This window comes from Myotis nattereri (genome assembly GCF_964212035.1).
Source record: "Myotis nattereri genome assembly, chromosome: 19".
Taxonomy (NCBI): Eukaryota; Metazoa; Chordata; class Mammalia; order Chiroptera; family Vespertilionidae; genus Myotis; species Myotis nattereri.
Genome location: NC_138095.1, coordinates 12,489,946 through 12,508,502, shown reverse-complemented (window position 1 = coordinate 12,508,502; position 18,557 = coordinate 12,489,946). Strand labels below are relative to the sequence as shown.

Below are 18,557 nucleotides of genomic sequence, written 5' to 3'. Positions count from 1 at the left end.
TTAGATTTAAAGGGAAACAGCCCAATAATAGTTTGATCACACCTTTTTAGGAATTCAATTATGCATAAAGAATGTAGATTTTATTTAAATTTTTTTTTAAAATATATTTTATTGATTTTCTACAGAGGGGAAGGGAGAAGGATAGAGAGTTAGAAACATCGATGAGAGAGAAACATCAATCAGCCGCCTCCTGCACGCCCCCCACTGGGGATGTGCCTGCAACCAAGGTACATGCCCCTGACCGGAATTGAACCTGGGACGACCCTTGAGTCCGCAAGCCGACGCTCCATCCACTGAGCCAAACCGGTTAGGGCAAGAATGTAGATTTTATAGTTAGTTTTTCTGCCTTGGAGTGGCTTTTTTTGTTGTTGCTCATTCATTGAACAAATATTTATTGAGTGCCTATGTGTCAAGCACTGTTCTGGGATTTTTGAGGCTATGGCTGAGATGAAAACTGTTGAAATCACTTCCCACATGGCGCTTGCATTCTAGTGATGTTTCATAGTATGTAAGTTATATAATATGTCAGGGATAAGTGTGATGGAAAGAAACTGAAAATGTTGTGTAGGGCAGGAAGAGGTTATAATTTTAAGTGGAGTACTCAAGCTTCGTGTTTAGTATAGTACATTTATTTTTAAAGGTAAAATAGAATTAATCTGTCTTTTTAATTTTGGTTATATCAAGTTTTAGTAGTATATTTTTAGAAACTGAAAAATGTGAATTCTTAATAGGAATATTTTTTCCTTGTCTTCTCCATTGAACTAAATAGTATTTGAGTCCCTGTCTTATATATAAACAAACTATGTTGACTGATGGAGATGCTAACTCTGATTTCAGTTATATCCTGAGCTGACCACTATGTTATATGTTCCCAATCGATTCCTGATTGGGAATCGAACCATGACCTCCCAGTTCATAGGTCAATGCTCAACCACTGAATCACACCAGCCAGATAAGTTTTAATACCTGATGTAGACTAATGTATAATTTTGTGGCAAAATTGACTGCGTGGAAGTTGTAATGTGCTTGTGTTTATAAAGTAGAAGGCTAGAGGCATTCCAAAGGAAGGAGCAACGTTTGTAAGATGATGTAGAACTGTGTCTCCAGGGACAGATGCAATTAGAGATACAAGATAATCTAATCTTTTTTTTTTTTTTTTTTTTTTAAATATATTTTATTGATTTTTTACAGAGAGGAAGGGAGAGAGATAGAGAGTTAGAAACATCGATGAGAGAGAAACATCGATCAGCCGCCTCCTGCACACCCCCTACTGGGGATGTGCCCGCAACCCAGGTACATGCCCTTGACCGGAATCGAACCTGGGACCTTTCAGTCCACAGGCCGACGCTCTATCCACTGAGCCAAACCGGTTTCAGCGATAATCTAATCTTTATGTTTGGGTCTATACCAGCCGTGGGCAAACTACGGCCCACGGGCCGGATCCCGCCCGTTTGACATGAATAAAACTATTGAAAAAAAAGACCGTACCCTTTTATGTAATGATGTTTACTTTGAATTTATATTAGTTCACACAAACACTCCATCCATGCTTTTGTTCCGGCCCTCCGGTCCAGTTTAAGAACCCATTGTGGCCCTCGAGTCAAAAAGTTTGCCCATCCCTGGTCTATACTATTATGCCCTTATCACTATAGTCTTACTCTCAGCATCATCCTCTTGAACTAACTATAATCTGGCAGCTAGATACCCATTGTGAAATTATCTTCACTGTCTTAGGACTGATTTCTCTTTTCTGCTGTGGAGAGCAGGACTGTGGCACCTAGTTAAGGTGCAGGGCAACATCTGAATGGCTCCTGGGAAACTTGGAGTGATCAACAGTTAGTGGGAGCTGCTTTTCTTTTTTCTTTTTAAATATATTTTATTGATTTTTCACAGAGAGGAAGGGAGAGAGATAGAGAGTTAGAAACATCGATGAGAGAGAAACATCGACCAGATGTCTCCTGCACATCTCCCACTGGGGATGTGCCCGCAACCCAGGCACATGCCCTTGACCGGAATCGAACCTGGGACCCTTCAGTCTGCAGGCCGACACTCTATCCACTGAGCCAAACCGGTTTCGGCGGAAGCTGCTTTTCATTAAAGTTTTTGGATTTAATGAGGAGAGATTGCTGCTTTTCTGTGAGTGGCTCTCTTAAGTATTCCACTCCACCCTTCAAGTCAGCATGTGCTTTTATAATTTAAAAGAGAGGCTATATGCCATGGGAGGAAAAAGTTTAGAGAGAACAGAAAACAGGAGAGATGTGGAGCTGTACAGTAACACTCCCACATCCAAAATAGTAATTTTAAAAGACAAAAGACTGCAAATCAAGGACATCCTTGTGTGGAAGCCTGAGAAAGTCAGACCAGGCCAGGGCTGAAAAAGAAACAGTAAGTGAATGCTGAAGATAAGCACATGTTTGTGTTGCAGGAGAGAGTCATGTTTATACTGAAAGGGAAGGACATTAAAAGTATGAAGTGGCACAGAGCAAGGTGTTGCATGTTCTTGTATTTATCTCTGGCTGTTGCCCCGTTAGGAGCCCTTAGCCCTTAGGGGTTCTCATCTCTCACTTGAGCTCCAGTCCTGCCACTTAGAGAACTGTTCACTGGCTCTCCTACAGTTCACTCTCCTACAGTGAAACAAATTGGGACCCAAAGTAACTTTATTATCTTGTCCAGCATTATTTTGTCAGCACTTTAATCCCATTTGTTCTAGACTCCCCTGTGACAGGCTCCGAAATACTCCCCATCTTTTGGTAGAACAGACAAGACGCTAATCATTGCCCTTGATGTGATTTTCACACTGTGATCTCAAGAATCCCAGGTACTAGGATGCTTCCCGAATACTTAGAGATGTAGGCTAACTACAGGGGCTCTGGACTCTTTGACCAAGCAGTTCTACTTTGACACTCAGATTGAGGGCTTCTGTTGCTGTATCTAAAAAAATATGCAAAGCATTGGTATAAGAAAAGAAAAGGTTCATCGTAGTTTACTTGTTTTCTTTATTCTGAGGAAAAGAGGAAGATAGTCCACAGTTGTTGTTTATTTCCTTTCTAGAAATAATTCTTTTGCCTTGAAAGTTAGTAGGCACCTTCAGATCCAGTGAGATTGATTCTATCTTGGTGAGAATACTAAGTTTTGTTGTTTGTTTTAATGAACCAAGTGAAGTATCTTTTTAAAATAGGGATTTTAGAGAGCAAAGGGGAGTGGGGCGGGGACAGAGAAAGACATCAATTTGTTGTTCCACTTATTTATGCATTCATTCGTTGGTTCTTGTATGTGCTTTGACCAGGCATCAAATCCACAACCTTGGCAGATCCAGATGACTTTGTAGCCTCGTGAGTTCCCCAGCCAGGGCCCCAAGTGAAGTATCTTAAAGAAATGCTGGCTCTTGGCATTCGTATTGAAGTGAACTATCAAATAGTTCTGGTTAAAGCTTTCTTTTTGATAAATAGCTTTCAAGTTTTTTGTGCACATTTCCTTTTAAATTACTTGTTTTCTAAGGTTAATTCTTCCAAAATGGGACACAGCTTTGAATGTTTTCATCCTTATGCTGACTTTAAGTTAGTGATAAGCAGATCCGTGTATTTGGGTTTATGAAGTGGGTAAACTTTACTGAATTTTTAAAAAAACTGTAGGAAAAGAAATGGAGATTTTGTTCTAAAATGTAAATTGACTCTCCCCTTCAGCTGATGTAAGCAACGGCACAGTAAAGAAGGAGTCTTCTAATAAAGAGGTAGCAAGAATATGGATAAATGACATGAAGATGAGGAGTTTTTCCCCGACCATGGTGAGTTTCAAAGCTGTATCTGTATTTTTGTGTCATGTAAAAGACTCTTGCCTAAAAGTGTTCTAGAACAATCCTTAGGAAACTATTTTTTTGGGTGAAGGTGGGCTACTCAGCTACATAAACTAATGAAACAGCATTAAACTTCACTGGGAACAAACTAATATATACTGAACAAGGTGGTTAAAACTTGCATAATTGGTAAGATGGATGTAATGATATATGAAGTACTGACATCTTTTTTTGCTTGTTTGGTTACTCCTCACCAGAGGATATTTTCTCCATTGAGTTTTCCAGGGAGTGGGCAGGTGGGAGGGAGAGGGAAAGGGGAAGAATGAGAGAGAGAGAGAGAAACATCAATGTGAGAGCGATACATCAATTGGTTGCCTCCCACACATACCCCAGCTGGGGCTAGTGATTGAACCTGCAACCCAGGTAGGTGCCCTTGACCAGAATCGAGCCCCTGATTCTTTGGTGCGTGGGGCAACCTCTAATCACTAAACAACACCAGCCAGGACAACATTTTTTATTGTGAATCACATCTAATCGGGGGGGGGGGAAAAAAACAGGGAAGTATTTGGTAACTATTCATTTGGGATTGAATATGAATGTATAGCTGTTTATGAGTTGTCATCATATAATGGTCTAGGTATGAGTAATTAATATGCTAATCTTTTTCTCACATTTTGGAAATGCTGTATGCTTCCAATGTACGGAGTCCATCGATTCTGTACATTTATGTAAAAACTGCGCTACGGCCCTAACCGGTTTGGCTCAGTGGATAGAGCGTCAGCCTGTGGACTCAAGGGTCCCAGGTTCGATTCCGGTCAAGGGCATGTACCTTGGTTGCGGGCACATCCCCAGTGGGGAGGTGTGCAGGAGACAGCTGATCAGTGTTTCTCTTTCATCAATGTTTCTAACTCTCTATCCCTCTCACTTCCTCTCTGTAAAAAGTCAATAAAATATATTTTAAAAAAAAATAAGCTGCGCTACGTATAATACTGAGTTTGTGTGGTAGGTTTCCACCAGGAGTATACTGCATTGCATGGCTCCCCCTTGAATAAACAAGGAATGTGACAGACATTTTAACTAACAAGGTACAGCAAAAGGTACATTGTGATGCTGGCAACAAGGGTTATGAGTGTGGAGGAAAGTGCAATCTCCTGGGCTTGCGAAGAATTTGTTTTATAGAGATATAACGGAGCTTGGGTGTTGTGTATGGAGAGAGGGCATTTTCAGAAGGGAGCGAAATTAAAGCATTAATAGGCACAGAGGAGGTGGTGGCAGCCAAGTGCTTGGGTGACACTAAGCCAAGATACATGGCTTGCAGAAGATGGAGTGGTTGATTTGGGCTTTGTGGAGGGTCCCGACGTGAATTCGAAGGACCTTGGACTTGGTGCAGCAGCCTAGAAGTGGAGGGACGTGCTAGTGATTCAGGATGAGTTCGGGTGGGGAAGAGAGAGCTTGAAGGAGGTTGGTTAAGTATAAGTAATGCAGAAAGGGTAATAAAGGTCTAAGCTTGGCATTAAGAAGAATGAGGGGAACAGGAAAAAGGAGAACAGGACAAGACAACTACACATAACAGTAGGAGAGGACTGGCGGCACTGGGGATGGAGCAGGAATTAGACGGCAGCGCCGCTGTGCCTGGGGCTGTGTGCGGGCAGCTGGAGAGCAGGTGCTGGCGGTCCCAGGACTTGATGCTCGTGCATCAGCAGCTTACCTAAGTGGATTTCTGCAAAGTTAAGAGTTCATTTTTCTCCAAGAAGTGTATGTAGTTAGTGCTCAGGCTCACAGTGAACCCATGTTTGCCTATAATATGCCGAAGTCTATATTGTGTTGTAGTTTGGGAACATCCAACAGATTCCATACTGATAGCCTATGGACCAAAACCAGTGGATACCCGTGTTTTGTTTGGCCTCCATAAGTTTTTGAAAATTTTTGAAGTTTTGCTAACACATAAAAGTCCTGACTTCTAGGTTCTCTTAAAAAAATAGGAGTACCTGAGAACCCTAGGCCCACATTCCTCACCCAGTAAAATGTGCCTGGAGTTGACTAGTGGACATTTACTTGGTGTGTTGGGCAGGCATTGCCCAGGTTCCACAGTCTCTGTGCCTCCTGTGTATCTCCTGTACCCTAAGCTTGGTGGCAGTTGCCATTTTATATCCTACTGGCTTAGAAATATTATCTGTGTAGTCCCTGGATTTTGTGACCCTTTGGTATTACCATCTTATCCTCTAAGTTTAGGTAGGGGAGCTAAGGTACAGGGAGACGGAAGGAAGCCGGTCATTTAGCGGAGTATGCATTCCTGTTATAGTTGAGATAAAGTGGAGTGGGCGGACTTAGAATTTTAATTTGCCCAAGGCTACACAAATAAAAGACAGGTGAAGCCCTGTGGTGGCCTCTTTGTGTGTCGGGGATGAGAGCAAGTCATGGATGATCTGTGCTCATTGGAGAAGCAGGGAAGCCATGAGGAATCCCGATGTCAGGGAATGTAGCAGTGATATGTCATGTTTCCAGGACTGAAGATGGTGGGCATTCCTGCAGAAGATTTTTTATGTGTTGGCCGGGCCTCTAGTCTCTCGGATTAGAATTGATTTATGCTGTCTTTGTGTTACAGAAGGTTCCTGTTGTAAAAGAGGAAGATGAACCGGAGGAAGAGGATGAAGAAGAAATGGGCCATGCAGAAACCTACGCAGAGTATATGCCAATAAAATGTATGTCTTTAGGATTTGCCAAAATAATGAAAGACTTCCATGTTCCTCTTGAACTTAAAAACTTTCCCATACACGTTATTATCTATTAGGGTCTGTCAATGTGGGCACTTAAGAATTTGACAAGCACCAGCTTTGTAATGTTTTAAACTAGAATATGTTTGAAAATATATACACATATACTGTGTTGTTTTTTTCTTCTATACAAAGTTAGAACTTTGTTTTAGGTTGAAGTCTTTTAAAACCAAGAATAAAAGCTTTCCCAGCCAGCGTGGCTCAGTGGTTGAGTGTCAACCCATGAACCAGGAGGTCACAGTTCGATTCCCTATCTGGGCACATTCCCTGTTTGCGAGCTCAATCCCCTGTGTGGGGTGTGCAGGAGGCAGCCGATCAGTGACTCTCTCTCAACATTGATGTTTCTATCTCTCTCTCCCTCTCCCTTCCACTCTGAAATTAATAAAGATATTTTTTTAAAAAAAGAATAAAAGCTTGGGTGTATATTGTTTTGAGTTAGCAGTGAATATAAAATCAATAAATTGCAGAGATGTAAATATGTACTTTGTGTAATTTATAGAGCTTATTTAAAACAAAAAACAGCCCTGGCTGGTTTGGCTCAGTGGATAGAGTGTCAGCCTGCAGCCTGAAGGGTCCCTGGTTCGATTCCGGTCAAGGGCACATGCCAGGGTTGCGGGCTCAATCCCCAGTAGGAGGCATGCGGGAGGCAGCCAATCAATGATTCTCTCTCATTATTGATGTTTCCATCTTTCTCTCCCTCTCCCTTCCTCTCTGAAATCAATAAAAATATACTTAAAAAACAAAACAAAACAAAAACATGGGGATCTTAAAGATAAAATGTGCTATTTAAATGCATTGGCTTACATTAACATCATTTCTGTCTTTTTTCCATAATGACCATGAAAATTAATAATTACTTGTGTTTTATATACTCTGTTTTTCTGTAAAAAGCCACTAAACTAAAAATGTCTGTTTACCAACCATGTATGGGTTCTAAGATCTCATACTTTTCTGCTTATCTAAAATGAGCTTTGGATTGTGGTATCGGAAATTTTCCAATAATAGTCTTCACAAAAGGATTGAAAGTTTACCGATGGCCCTTTAAACCAGAGGTCAGCAAAGTAAATCTGGACCATTGTCCGTTTTTATAAATAAAGTTCTGACTTGGCTGGCGTGGTTGAGCGTCAATCTATGAACCAGGAGGTCACGGTTCAATTCCCCGGCAGGGAACCTGACCAGGTGGTGGGCTCGGTCCCCGGTAGGGGGTGTGCAGAAGGCAGCCAATCAGTGAATCTCATCATTGATGTTTCTCCCTCCTCCCCCCACCCATCTCTCTCTCTCCCCTCTCCCTTCCTCTCTGAAATCAATAAAAATGTATAAAGTTTATTGGAACATAGCCAAGCCCGTTGGTTATTTATTGGCTATAGCTGCTTTAGCCCTGCTACAACAGCAATGTTCAGTAGATGTAGAAAAGACCAGATGCCTCACAAAGCCAAAAGTATTTACTACTTGACCATTTATAGAAAAGTTTGCGGACTCCCAATTTTTCTTTAATATATTTTTATTGATTTCAGAGAGGAATGGAGAGGGAGAGAGAGATAGAAACATCAATGATGAGAGAGAACCATTGATCGGCTGCCTCCTGCTTGCCCTCTACTGGGGATTGAGCCCGCAACCCAGGTATGTTCCCTTGAGCAGAATCGAACCCAGGACCTTTCAGCCCACAGGCCAACAACGCTCTATCCACTGAGCCAAACCAGCTCGGACCTGACTCCTATTGGAAATTATACTCACTTTATACATTTTGGGAAACTAGTTATTGTTTAATTTTGTAGCCAGGATTTCTTTTGAAATATCTTTCAAGATAAAATTATATTGCAGACCTTTTCCACTGATTTTGAAGTGAATGATTCATTCATTTAAACCCCTGAATCTAGGATTATGTTCTGTTACTAGTGGAGAACCTGGTGTGTACAGTAAGTTTATTTTTCTAAGTCTTTTTAGTCACCAAGTCACTATTTAAAACATAGGTAGTTGATAAATTGGACATTTCAGTCAAACTTAAATAATACTTTGTCATCAGTCAGTGACTCTACATAGTTACTTACCAGTATTTACTTGTATTTTCTGTCATAGGTAAAATACTGCAATATCTTGTAATATAAATGGAAGTATTATTACCTAGCGTGATTAAAATGAAATATTTTTAAATTTTCATTTAGTAAAAATTGGGCTACGTCACCCGGATGCTGTGGTGGAAACTAGTTCTTTATCCAGTGTTACTCCTCCCGATGTTTGGTACAAAGCATCCATTTCTGAAGAAACCATTGACAATGGCTGGTTGTCAGCATTACAGCTTGAGGCAATTACATATGCAGCCCAGGTAAGCAATAATGTTTTATACAGTGTTTATTCTTTAATCTTAGTCTATATAATATAATTGTTTCAGTCCAGAGGTAAGTTTTCCTTGCATGTAAAACTTGTGAATGCAATATTTATAGAAATTTTATATGTTAGGATATTAAATGGCTAACACGGGTGTGCGGAGTGCATTGCTAGTGGAAATGACAAATGCTCTACCTTGGAATTCAATGGGAATATGTATTAAAACTGAAAATGCATATATCCTTTGACGAAGCAGTTCCATTGCTGGGAGTCTATCCCATAGAACCACTGGATAAGAACATACATATACGGCTAGATGTTGCAGCTTTTTCCTCCAGTGGCTGAAAGTTGTGTAAGTGTTGAAAGGGGCATGGAAGAATTCTCATTATGTTGTTAATTTTAGTTAACTTGGTGCATGCGAGGGTAGCAAGATTGAATGTGTAGTAAATAAAAGGAAAGTATCCATGCCAAGCCAAGCTGTATGCCATTTATATAAACATAGGTCATGTTAATATAACCCTAAAACATGTATGAAAGGCAGATCACCACAATATCAAAAGGAGTAATTAACCTGCTTTTTTTTCTCCCAGCAACATGAAACATTCCTACCTAATGGAGATCGTGCTGGCTTCTTAATAGGTGATGGTGCTGGTGTAGGGAAAGGAAGGACGATAGCAGGAATCATCTATGAAAATTATTTGTTGAGTAGAAAACGCGCATTGTGGTAAGTGCTAAAGACTGGCTGTGGAAGCTTTCCTATGTGGATAGTTACTTCTGCATGTGGGCAAGGGATTTAATGAGTAGGTATATAGTTTTTGAAGGGTTAAGACCTGGCTTTAATTTCTGAAAACTGGCAGGACGATGGAATTTGTATGTATTTACTTACTATTTATTTATTTTTGTGGCAGGTTCAGTGTTTCTAATGATTTGAAATATGATGCTGAAAGAGATTTGAGGGATATCGGAGCAAAAAACATTTTGGTCCATTCATTAAATAAGGTATGGACGTTTTCTATTCAGTTGGTCATTCACTAAATATTCACTCGTGTGATATGGGAATAATAAGTTTCTTCTTCAGAGGGTTGTTGTAAGGATTCAGTGAGTTATTTCACAGGAAACCTAGTGAGTGCTGAATTTACTTCTGAAAGGGTGCAGTATAATAAAGCTGGACAGGTGGTGTGCCCATCACAGCATTTAGGCAATTACTGCGGTTGGAGACCTGTTTAGACCCTTGTGCATCAGTGGACTGTGTACCAGACCTGTGCTCATATTAAGACAGTTCTCAAGTGGAAGAAAATGTGTCTCAGCGTCTAAAGCACAGTCCAGTGTGATTAGAATCTTAGGTTTTAGCAACTCTTCGTTGTCCTCCAGCTCTGCACCAATTGCTCAGTTACAGGGTGGAGTAGACAGACCTAATTCCTGCACGTCTCTCCCTGTAGTCCTTTGACAATATGTAAACATGAATCTACCTGCCACACGAGTCCCTGGTGGGCTCATTGTTGTCCTACTCCCCGATGCTTTTCAGGGTGGGCCTTCCTGACTGGATTGATAGGTGAAGTGCTAGGGCTTGAGTGACTACTAACTGTTCAAAACAAAACATGTAATTGGCACCTAAAATGTTTTTTTATTTCTGAGTCAGTGTAATTGAAGAAGGGCGCATTAACTATTAATCGCAGTTCTTGTATTTTTCTCATTACTTAATTACAGTGATTTCTATATAGTAGTAAGTGCACATTAAATATTTGTAGAATGAATATTGTGACTTTTGTAGGAGTTTGATTTATAATCTTTTTTGTGTGATAGACTTTTTTGAGACTTTGAAAACTGTGCCCTTGTAGCATAAAGCTGTGTATACATGTATGTGTGGGTGTGTGTATGTATATTCATATGTATAAGAAATTTCATGTATGCTCTTAGGAAGTCCTTAACTCCCCTGAAGCCCACCGTAGACCACCAGATTCCTATCAACATGTGGATGGGATTCATGTTTCAGAGAGAAAAGTGTACTTATTAAATTCTTCTCTTTCTTTTTCAGTTTAAGTATGGAAAAATTTCTTCCAAACATAATGGGAGTGTGAAAAAGGGTGTGATTTTTGCCACCTATTCTTCCCTTATTGGTGAGAGTCAGTCCGGCGGTAAATACAAAACAAGGCTGAAACAGCTTCTGCATTGGTGTGGCGATGACTTTGATGGCGTGGTATCCTTTGCAACAAGCGTTTTCATATTTTTTAATGGCACAAAAGTTAATGTAAGGAGGAACATTTGGAAAACAGGAATCCCGAGATTAAATAAACAAATTGCTGGGACATCAGCTTTAATGATTACCCAGAGTCCAGCGGGTCAGAAAGTTGGCTCTGCTTTGTGGAGGAGGCCGGCATCGCAGTCCCTTGTTAGGAAAGTGATTGGAGGTGTGGGAAATGCTGAATACTGTTTCCCTTTGGGGATCCACATGGAATGTCCACATGGTAAAAGTACCTGAGAAGACAGGTGACACTGGTGCCTCCGTGCCTTCCTGACTGATTTGCTCACAGCTCACTCTCACTGTCTTAAATGGGGACATCAGTATTCCACATGCCGACTAAGTGGGTTACTATTAGAGCTTCCATGGACAGAATTTGACAAATTTATCTGTGTGGTGGACTTACTTGCTGTATGGATCTTTTCCTTCATTCTAATTAATAATTAAGTGTCTGGTTGAATTGAATACCAAATTCAGTGGGTGCCTCTGAGACCTGAGGGAGGCGTTGAAGTCAAGGAGAGGCACATAGAGGGCTTCATTGATGTTTGTAATAATGAAAAAGAAAATCTGAACAGATAGGGCAACATGTTAAGATTGGACAAAGCTGGATGATAGGCACGTAGCTGTTATTTTAAAAGTTATTACCCAGGAGCTTGTTAACAACATCCTTTCCCCTAATAATCTTGAATTTTATGCCAGGGCCACCACCCTAGAAATCCTAGATGTTTCCAAAGGGAAATAAAAGGTAACTTCCTGGGAGATTGAAGGCACATGCTACTATTTGACACATTCCTTAATTCATTCCTTACAGATAGTGTTTGATGAATGTCATAAAGCAAAAAACTTATGTCCTGTTGGTTCTTCAAAACCAACCAAGACAGGCTTAGCAGTCCTAGAGCTTCAGAACAAATTGCCAAAAGCCAGAGTTGTTTATGCTAGTGCCACTGGTGAGTAGCCGTTTATTTAAAAGATAGATGTGGTCTTTTTTCAGCTGTAATATGTTTTATTTTGCTTTTTCAGGTGCTTCTGAACCACGAAACATGGCCTATATGAACCGTCTTGGAATATGGGGTGAAGGAACTCCATTTAGAGAATTCAGTGATTTTATTCAAGCAGTGGAACGGAGGTAATGCAACTGACTGTACACTATTTGCTCTCAGAAGCAGTCTAAAAGATGTGTATTGCTAAAACCTCTCTCCCATATGTTAAAGCCCTACTATATTTAATGATAGTTACTGTGTGTTTTAATTTTATTCAGAGGTGTTGGTGCCATGGAAATAGTTGCTATGGATATGAAGCTTAGAGGAATGTACATTGCTCGACAGCTGAGCTTTACTGGAGTGACCTTCAAAATTGAGGAAGTTCTTCTTTCTCAGAGCTATGTAAAAATGTACAACAAAGCAGTCAAGCTGGTAAGATTTATTCCCTTAATTCCTAGTATTTTTAATGCACCTGCTAATGTTTCTGTTAGCTTTGTTCAGTGTAATGTGGGTGAGCCCGTGAGAGTATATTTCTCCCAGAAAACACACAAATCATCAGGTTCTTATTTTCCTAATATTCCAAGCCTTCTCTTTCCTAATTTATTAAAAATAGCCATTTAAGTTGCATGGTTTTAAAAATCACACTATTTCCTAAAATACCTTTATCAGTTCATAAGAATTTTGGGACAGGTTTATGTAAGCATCCTAAAAATCCTTTTAAGAGATCCTAAAATTACTGAATATTCTTCATTAAATTAATGTTAAATGATCTTGCCCTTAGCATTATTTTGATTGAACCAGTTATTTTAAAATAATTTGCACTCAGAGTTGAAATACTTAAAATGTCGGTTGTGCATCTTCAGTGGGTCATTGCAAGAGAGCGGTTTCAGCAAGCTGCGGATCTGATTGATGCTGAGCAGCGGATGAAGAAGTCCATGTGGGGTCAGTTCTGGTCTGCTCACCAGAGGTTTTTCAAATACTTGTGCATAGCATCCAAAGTCAAGAGAGTTGTGCAGCTGGCTCGAGAGGAAATTAAGAATGGAAAAGTAAGTTGGCAAACATATTAAGAGATTTCTTCTTTGGAAATGTGTTTCGTTGGTTTTTTTTTAAACCTTTTGGGTGTTGAGATTTCCTACTTGTAAAGCCTGCTCTTTTTAAAGGATAGTAGTAAAAGTAGTAATACAGTTAAGACTGAAAAATACAGGTTTTTTTAAAAAAAATATATTTTATTGATTTTTTACAGAGAGGAAGGGAGAGAGATAGATAGTTAGAAACATCGATGGGAGAGAAACATCGACCAGCTGCCTCCTACACATCTCCCACTGGGGATGTGCCCGCAACCCAGGTACATGCCCTTGACCGGAATCGAACCTGGGACCTTTCAGTCCGCAGGCCAACGCTCTATCCACTGAGCCAAACCGGTTTCGGCAGAAAAATACAGGTTTTAAAATAACAATAGCAACGTGTGGTTATAAAGAATTTAGATAGCTCAAAAAATGTAAAGAAATAACCATGACTATAATTTGGCCATCTGTTGATATAACTGCTGATAACATGTGGATAAATATTTATTAAGGGCTTTTTTCTTCTTGATGAATATATCTCTACTTAAAGCACAAAGAAATCTGGGGCGGGGCTTCCAGCGGGTCCACTGCTGTATGCTATTTCCTAGCTAAGTTCTTATACGTAGCATCTCTCAAATACATGTAGACTAAATAAATGAGCACATGTGTACAATAATGGTCATTCTTGTTTGAAATCTTTTATTTTACTAAGTATTTAAAATGTCTTTTAAAACCATGTGCTGCATGTTTTCTTTATAATCACTATATTTTCTGTTTCTCAGTGTGTTGTAATTGGCCTGCAGTCTACAGGAGAAGCCAGAACATTAGAAGCCTTGGAAGAGGGCGGGGGAGAGCTGAATGATTTTGTTTCAACGGCCAAGTAATGTTTTTAGTTTTGAGTTTTTACTAAGGTCACTGATTTTCAACCTTTTTCATTTCGTGGCACACATAAACTAATGAAAATTCTATGGCATACCAAAAAATATATTTTCTGCCAATCTGACCAAAAAAGAGAAAAGGTATAATTTTGATAGATTCATACTGGAGGGCTATTGTTGTGTTGGCTGTTGTCATTTTTTTATTTGACAATCTAAAGGAAAAGGGGTCAGTGCCCCCACGTTTTAAAAATTGGTATTGGATATTTTAAAAATTATTGCGGCACACTGGTTGAAAGTCACTGACTTAGATTAACTTAAATGTTGGCATTTCCTGGAGCTAAAATTTTTGGTTCACCTATATCATCTTTTAAAGTTTTTCTGATCTTAGTTTTTGCAATTCTGTGTGGATCCATACACTATATCTTTTGAAAAACAACAGAAATGCTGAAATGTTAAGCATTTTGACAGTATTATTCCAAGTGTTTGGATGATTACTGAAAGGGTTTGATTTTTGTTTTGCACCTCTTGGAAATGTGACAGCTGGGTCTAGTTTCTGTTTTACTTTCGCATTTGTGTATTTCGAATTGCAGTTTCAATAAGTATATAAGCAATAAGTATAGTTTGTCCCAATTTAGGAATCTCTAACAATTGCAAATAGTCATGAGATTGAAAAAGAGTTTTACAAAAATGTTTTGGCGTTGTATTTCAGTTTGCCTAACCTGCCAGTTCCTACTATGGTAGTAAAATTAGCAAAATGACTTGCCACCATACTATCTCCTGCTTTAGGGAATACATTCAAGTGGCTCTTTTTAAAGTAGATATAAACAAAAACCACTTTTAAAAGCAAAACATGCCCCTGTTAATCTGTATTTTTCTGAACTTGGGTGCCTAGTACTGCCCTTTCTAAAATGATAGTCATTAGTCATGTGTGGGTATTGAGCAGGTGACTTGGCTAGTCCAAATTAAGTTGTGCTGTAAGTATAAAATACACACCAAGTTTCAAAGAGTTCAGATAAAATAACATAAAATAGTTAACTGATTACATGTTGAAGTGATATAATGAGTTAAGTAAAATATATTGTTAAAATTTTACGTTTTCTTTTACTTTTTAATGTAGCTATTGGAAGGTAAAAATTAAGTATTTGGCTCTGCTTGCATTATATTGCAATTGGACAGCCTTGGCCTAGAATATTTAAATTCATTAGAGCTGGATTATCAGTATTTTGTAAGCTTGAACAAAGTATATTAATTATCAATAAAAACACAAAACAAAAAAAACCGGAACCGCTCATTGTCACTTTTTATCTCTCCTACAGAGGAGTGTTGCAGTCACTCATCGAAAAGCACTTCCCTGCTCCAGACAGGAAAAAGCTTTATAGTTTGCTGGGAATCGATTTGACAGCTCCAAGTAACAACAGTTCACCAAGAGACAGTCCTTGTAAAGAAAATAAAATAAAGAAGCGGAAAGGTGTGTGTGTGTGTGTTTAATGTTGTTGAAAATAGTATAGATTTGAAGCAAATATACTTTGGGAATTAACTACTTTCATTGAATCAGCAATTGGCTGCATATTTTCAGTGTTGCTCATGTAGTTTCCAGTGCACAAGAAACCCTTTTTAAATCATGGCTTGAACCGTTTGAAAAGTGCTGTCATGGCCCGGCTGGCGGGGCTCAGTGGTTGAGCATTGATCTATGAACCAGGAGGTCACGGTTCGATTGCCGGTCAGGGCACATGCCCGGGTTGTGGGCTTGATCCCCGGTGTGGGGCATGCAGGAGGCAGCCGATCAGTGATTCTCTCTCATCATTGATGTTTCTATCTCTTTAACTCCCTTCCTCTCTGAAATCAATAAAAATATTTTTTTAAAAAATAGTGCTAGCATGGTGTTAAGCACTGGCATCCATATGAATGCAGGCCTTAGGTTTTCAGTTTTGTAGACAGGAAATGAAGGTACAGGAAGACTAAGAGATTAAGGAGTTTTCCCAGGTTCACAACAGCTAGTAGGTGATATATGGGAAGCAGAATCTAGGCCTTTATGTTGTCAAAACTGCACATTTGTGTATTTATAGTCTTATTTAAAGAGGCTTCTGTTAGTTTATTTCATTATTGAAACACATGAGCCAATGTTTGTTAGACATTTTCTAGTAATAGAAACATGGGTTTGTGTTAAGGTGCTAAGTTGTTTGAGAAGTTGCCTTCTCAGGCTCTTTCTAAAGGGTGATGATAACTTACTGTGAAACCTGATGCTGTGAACTCTAAACACAATGCCTGACACTTAACTTGTTTCATTCATTCTAAGAAATACATTTTCTAATATGCCTCAAAGTGACTTGGTTATTATAGTATAATTGGCAGTGTTTTTATTAACTTAGTGTCATGGCATGAAAAGTAATGCTGTTTCAGATATCTTTTCTGAATATTCAGTAACATAATTCAAATCAGCACCTTCTGTGGCTTAAGTACAGTTATATCAATTGTTTGTACAGTTGAACCTTGAACAACACGGGAGTTAGCAGCAACTCCCAAGTTTTGGGGGAGTGCAACTTTTGATTCCCCCAAAACTTAACTACTAACAGCCTGTTGTTGACTGTAAGCCTTACCGATATAGACTGTCAGTTAACATATATTTTTTGTGTTATATTCTGTGCATTATATACTGTATCCTTCTAATAAACTAAGAGAAAAGCAAATGTTATTAAAATCATAAGATGTAAAAATGACACTTTTGTACTTATTGAAAAAAATCAGCACGTAAGTGGACTTACGCAGTTCAAACCCATGCTGTCTATGGTCAGCTGTATTCCAGCACGTCTTTATTTATTTATTTTAATATATCTTTATTGATTTCAGAGAGGAAGAGTGAGGGAGGGAGAGAGAGAAACATCAGTCATAATAGAAAATCACCGATCGGCTGCCTCCCACACACCCCCCTACAAGGGATCAAACCCGCAACCCAAGCATGTGCCCTTGACCGGAATTGAACCTGTGATTCTTCAGTCCGCAGGCCGACACTCTATCCATTGAGCCAAACCGGCTAGGGCTTTAATATTTTTTTTAAGTATTCTATAAAACTGATTATTTAGGCATCTTCTCTCAACCTGATAAACAAATTGTGACAGCGCCAGAGATTCTGTTTTATCTCTGTTCTGATTTTATTTGAAACTTGTGCCCTTGAAGGCAGTCTTGAGTTTTTAATTATGTATCTAATTTTTTCTTAAGAATAAATTAGATACATAATTGAACATAACCTAATTTCTATGTTAGTCCAAAAGGTTAGCGCTTTTTTGTAAATTTTATTTGTTCTTACATATTTACGTAAATGCTCCCCTTCTACCGGTCTCATTCGAATTAACTCATGAACTAAATGTGATTTCCTGGATTTTGAGAACAGTGTGTTTGGCTGACTGTCTTTTCCGCGGTTTGAGGGTAGGTGAAGAAATAACTCGAGAAGCCAAAAAAGCACGGAAAGTGGGTGGCCTCACTGGGAGCAGCTCTGACGACAGTGGGAGCGAATCCGATGCCTCTGATAACGAGGAGAGTGACTATGCGAGCTCCAAGAACCTGAGTTCTGGAGATGATGACGACTTCAACCCGTTTAGAGATGAGTCCAGTGAGGACGATGAGGATGGTGAGTTCGTCAGTGCGTTAAATGGAAGCTGAGGGGTCATTATTTTTGGTTATTTGACGTGGGATATTGTAGTAACACCTTTTATCCTCTGTGAAGTAAACACAAGACACAGATTCTAGTCTTTGCTTGGTGGAGAGCTCCTAGACTGTCTTCTGGAGGGTTAGCTCGCTTATGTGAGATGATCTCAGTTTTGTGCAGTTATTTTAACCTCAAACCACGGACTTGTGTGTGGATGTACTGGACATTGTAGTTGGCAACCGTTTACAAGTTATCAGTTAATAGTACAAAAAAGCTCAATGGTCCTGTCCTTTGAAGATTCCCACTTGTTTTAACAAATGATTTGACACATATCTTTTCTTTCAGATCCTTGGTTAATCAGAAAAGACCACAAGAAAAACAAAGATAAAAAAAGAAAGAAAAGTATAGATCCAGATTCTATTCAAAGTGCCTTATTAGCATCAGGTCTTGGATCGAAACGACCTAGTTTTTCATCCACACCAGTTATTTCACCTGCTCCTAACAGTGCACCAGGTATCCATGTGAAAGCTTGCTTTGTGAAATGTACTTTTAATTTAAACAAAACAAATATTTAAACTCTGTACTGATTTTTAACAAATGTTCTTTATCTAGCTAACAGCAACACCAACAGCAACAGCAGCCTTATAACAAGTCAGGATGCCGTGGAAAGGGCCCAGCAAATGAAGAAAGACCTACTTGATAAACTAGAAAAATTAGCTGAAGACCTCCCTCCTAATACCCTGGATGAGCTGATTGATGAACTTGGCGGCCCTGAGAATGTTGCTGAGGTACATAGGATTTGAGCAGGGCTGTGTCTCTCCTTGGTAATTTTTTGCCGCCTTTAAAACCCTGTAGAATGAG

The 18,557-nt window shown here is 39.3% G+C and overlaps 1 protein-coding gene across 1 annotated transcript in view; it reads left to right on the top strand.

The window, feature by feature from the left end:
* Positions 1 to 18,557, top strand: part of SBNO1 (strawberry notch homolog 1) — a 48,797-nt gene that overhangs the window by 12,022 nt on the left and 18,218 nt on the right. The window contains exons 5-19 of the mRNA XM_081113571.1: positions 3,684 to 3,784; positions 6,399 to 6,495; positions 8,730 to 8,890; positions 9,483 to 9,616; positions 9,801 to 9,891; positions 10,928 to 11,089; positions 11,943 to 12,078; positions 12,152 to 12,257; positions 12,390 to 12,543; positions 12,975 to 13,157; positions 13,958 to 14,055; positions 15,370 to 15,521; positions 17,481 to 17,678; positions 18,042 to 18,209; positions 18,309 to 18,484. Of these exons, the coding sequence (XP_080969697.1) occupies positions 3,684 to 3,784; positions 6,399 to 6,495; positions 8,730 to 8,890; positions 9,483 to 9,616; positions 9,801 to 9,891; positions 10,928 to 11,089; positions 11,943 to 12,078; positions 12,152 to 12,257; positions 12,390 to 12,543; positions 12,975 to 13,157; positions 13,958 to 14,055; positions 15,370 to 15,521; positions 17,481 to 17,678; positions 18,042 to 18,209; positions 18,309 to 18,484 (2,117 nt within the window). The remainder of the gene's footprint in view (positions 1 to 3,683; positions 3,785 to 6,398; positions 6,496 to 8,729; positions 8,891 to 9,482; positions 9,617 to 9,800; positions 9,892 to 10,927; positions 11,090 to 11,942; positions 12,079 to 12,151; positions 12,258 to 12,389; positions 12,544 to 12,974; positions 13,158 to 13,957; positions 14,056 to 15,369; positions 15,522 to 17,480; positions 17,679 to 18,041; positions 18,210 to 18,308; positions 18,485 to 18,557) is intronic.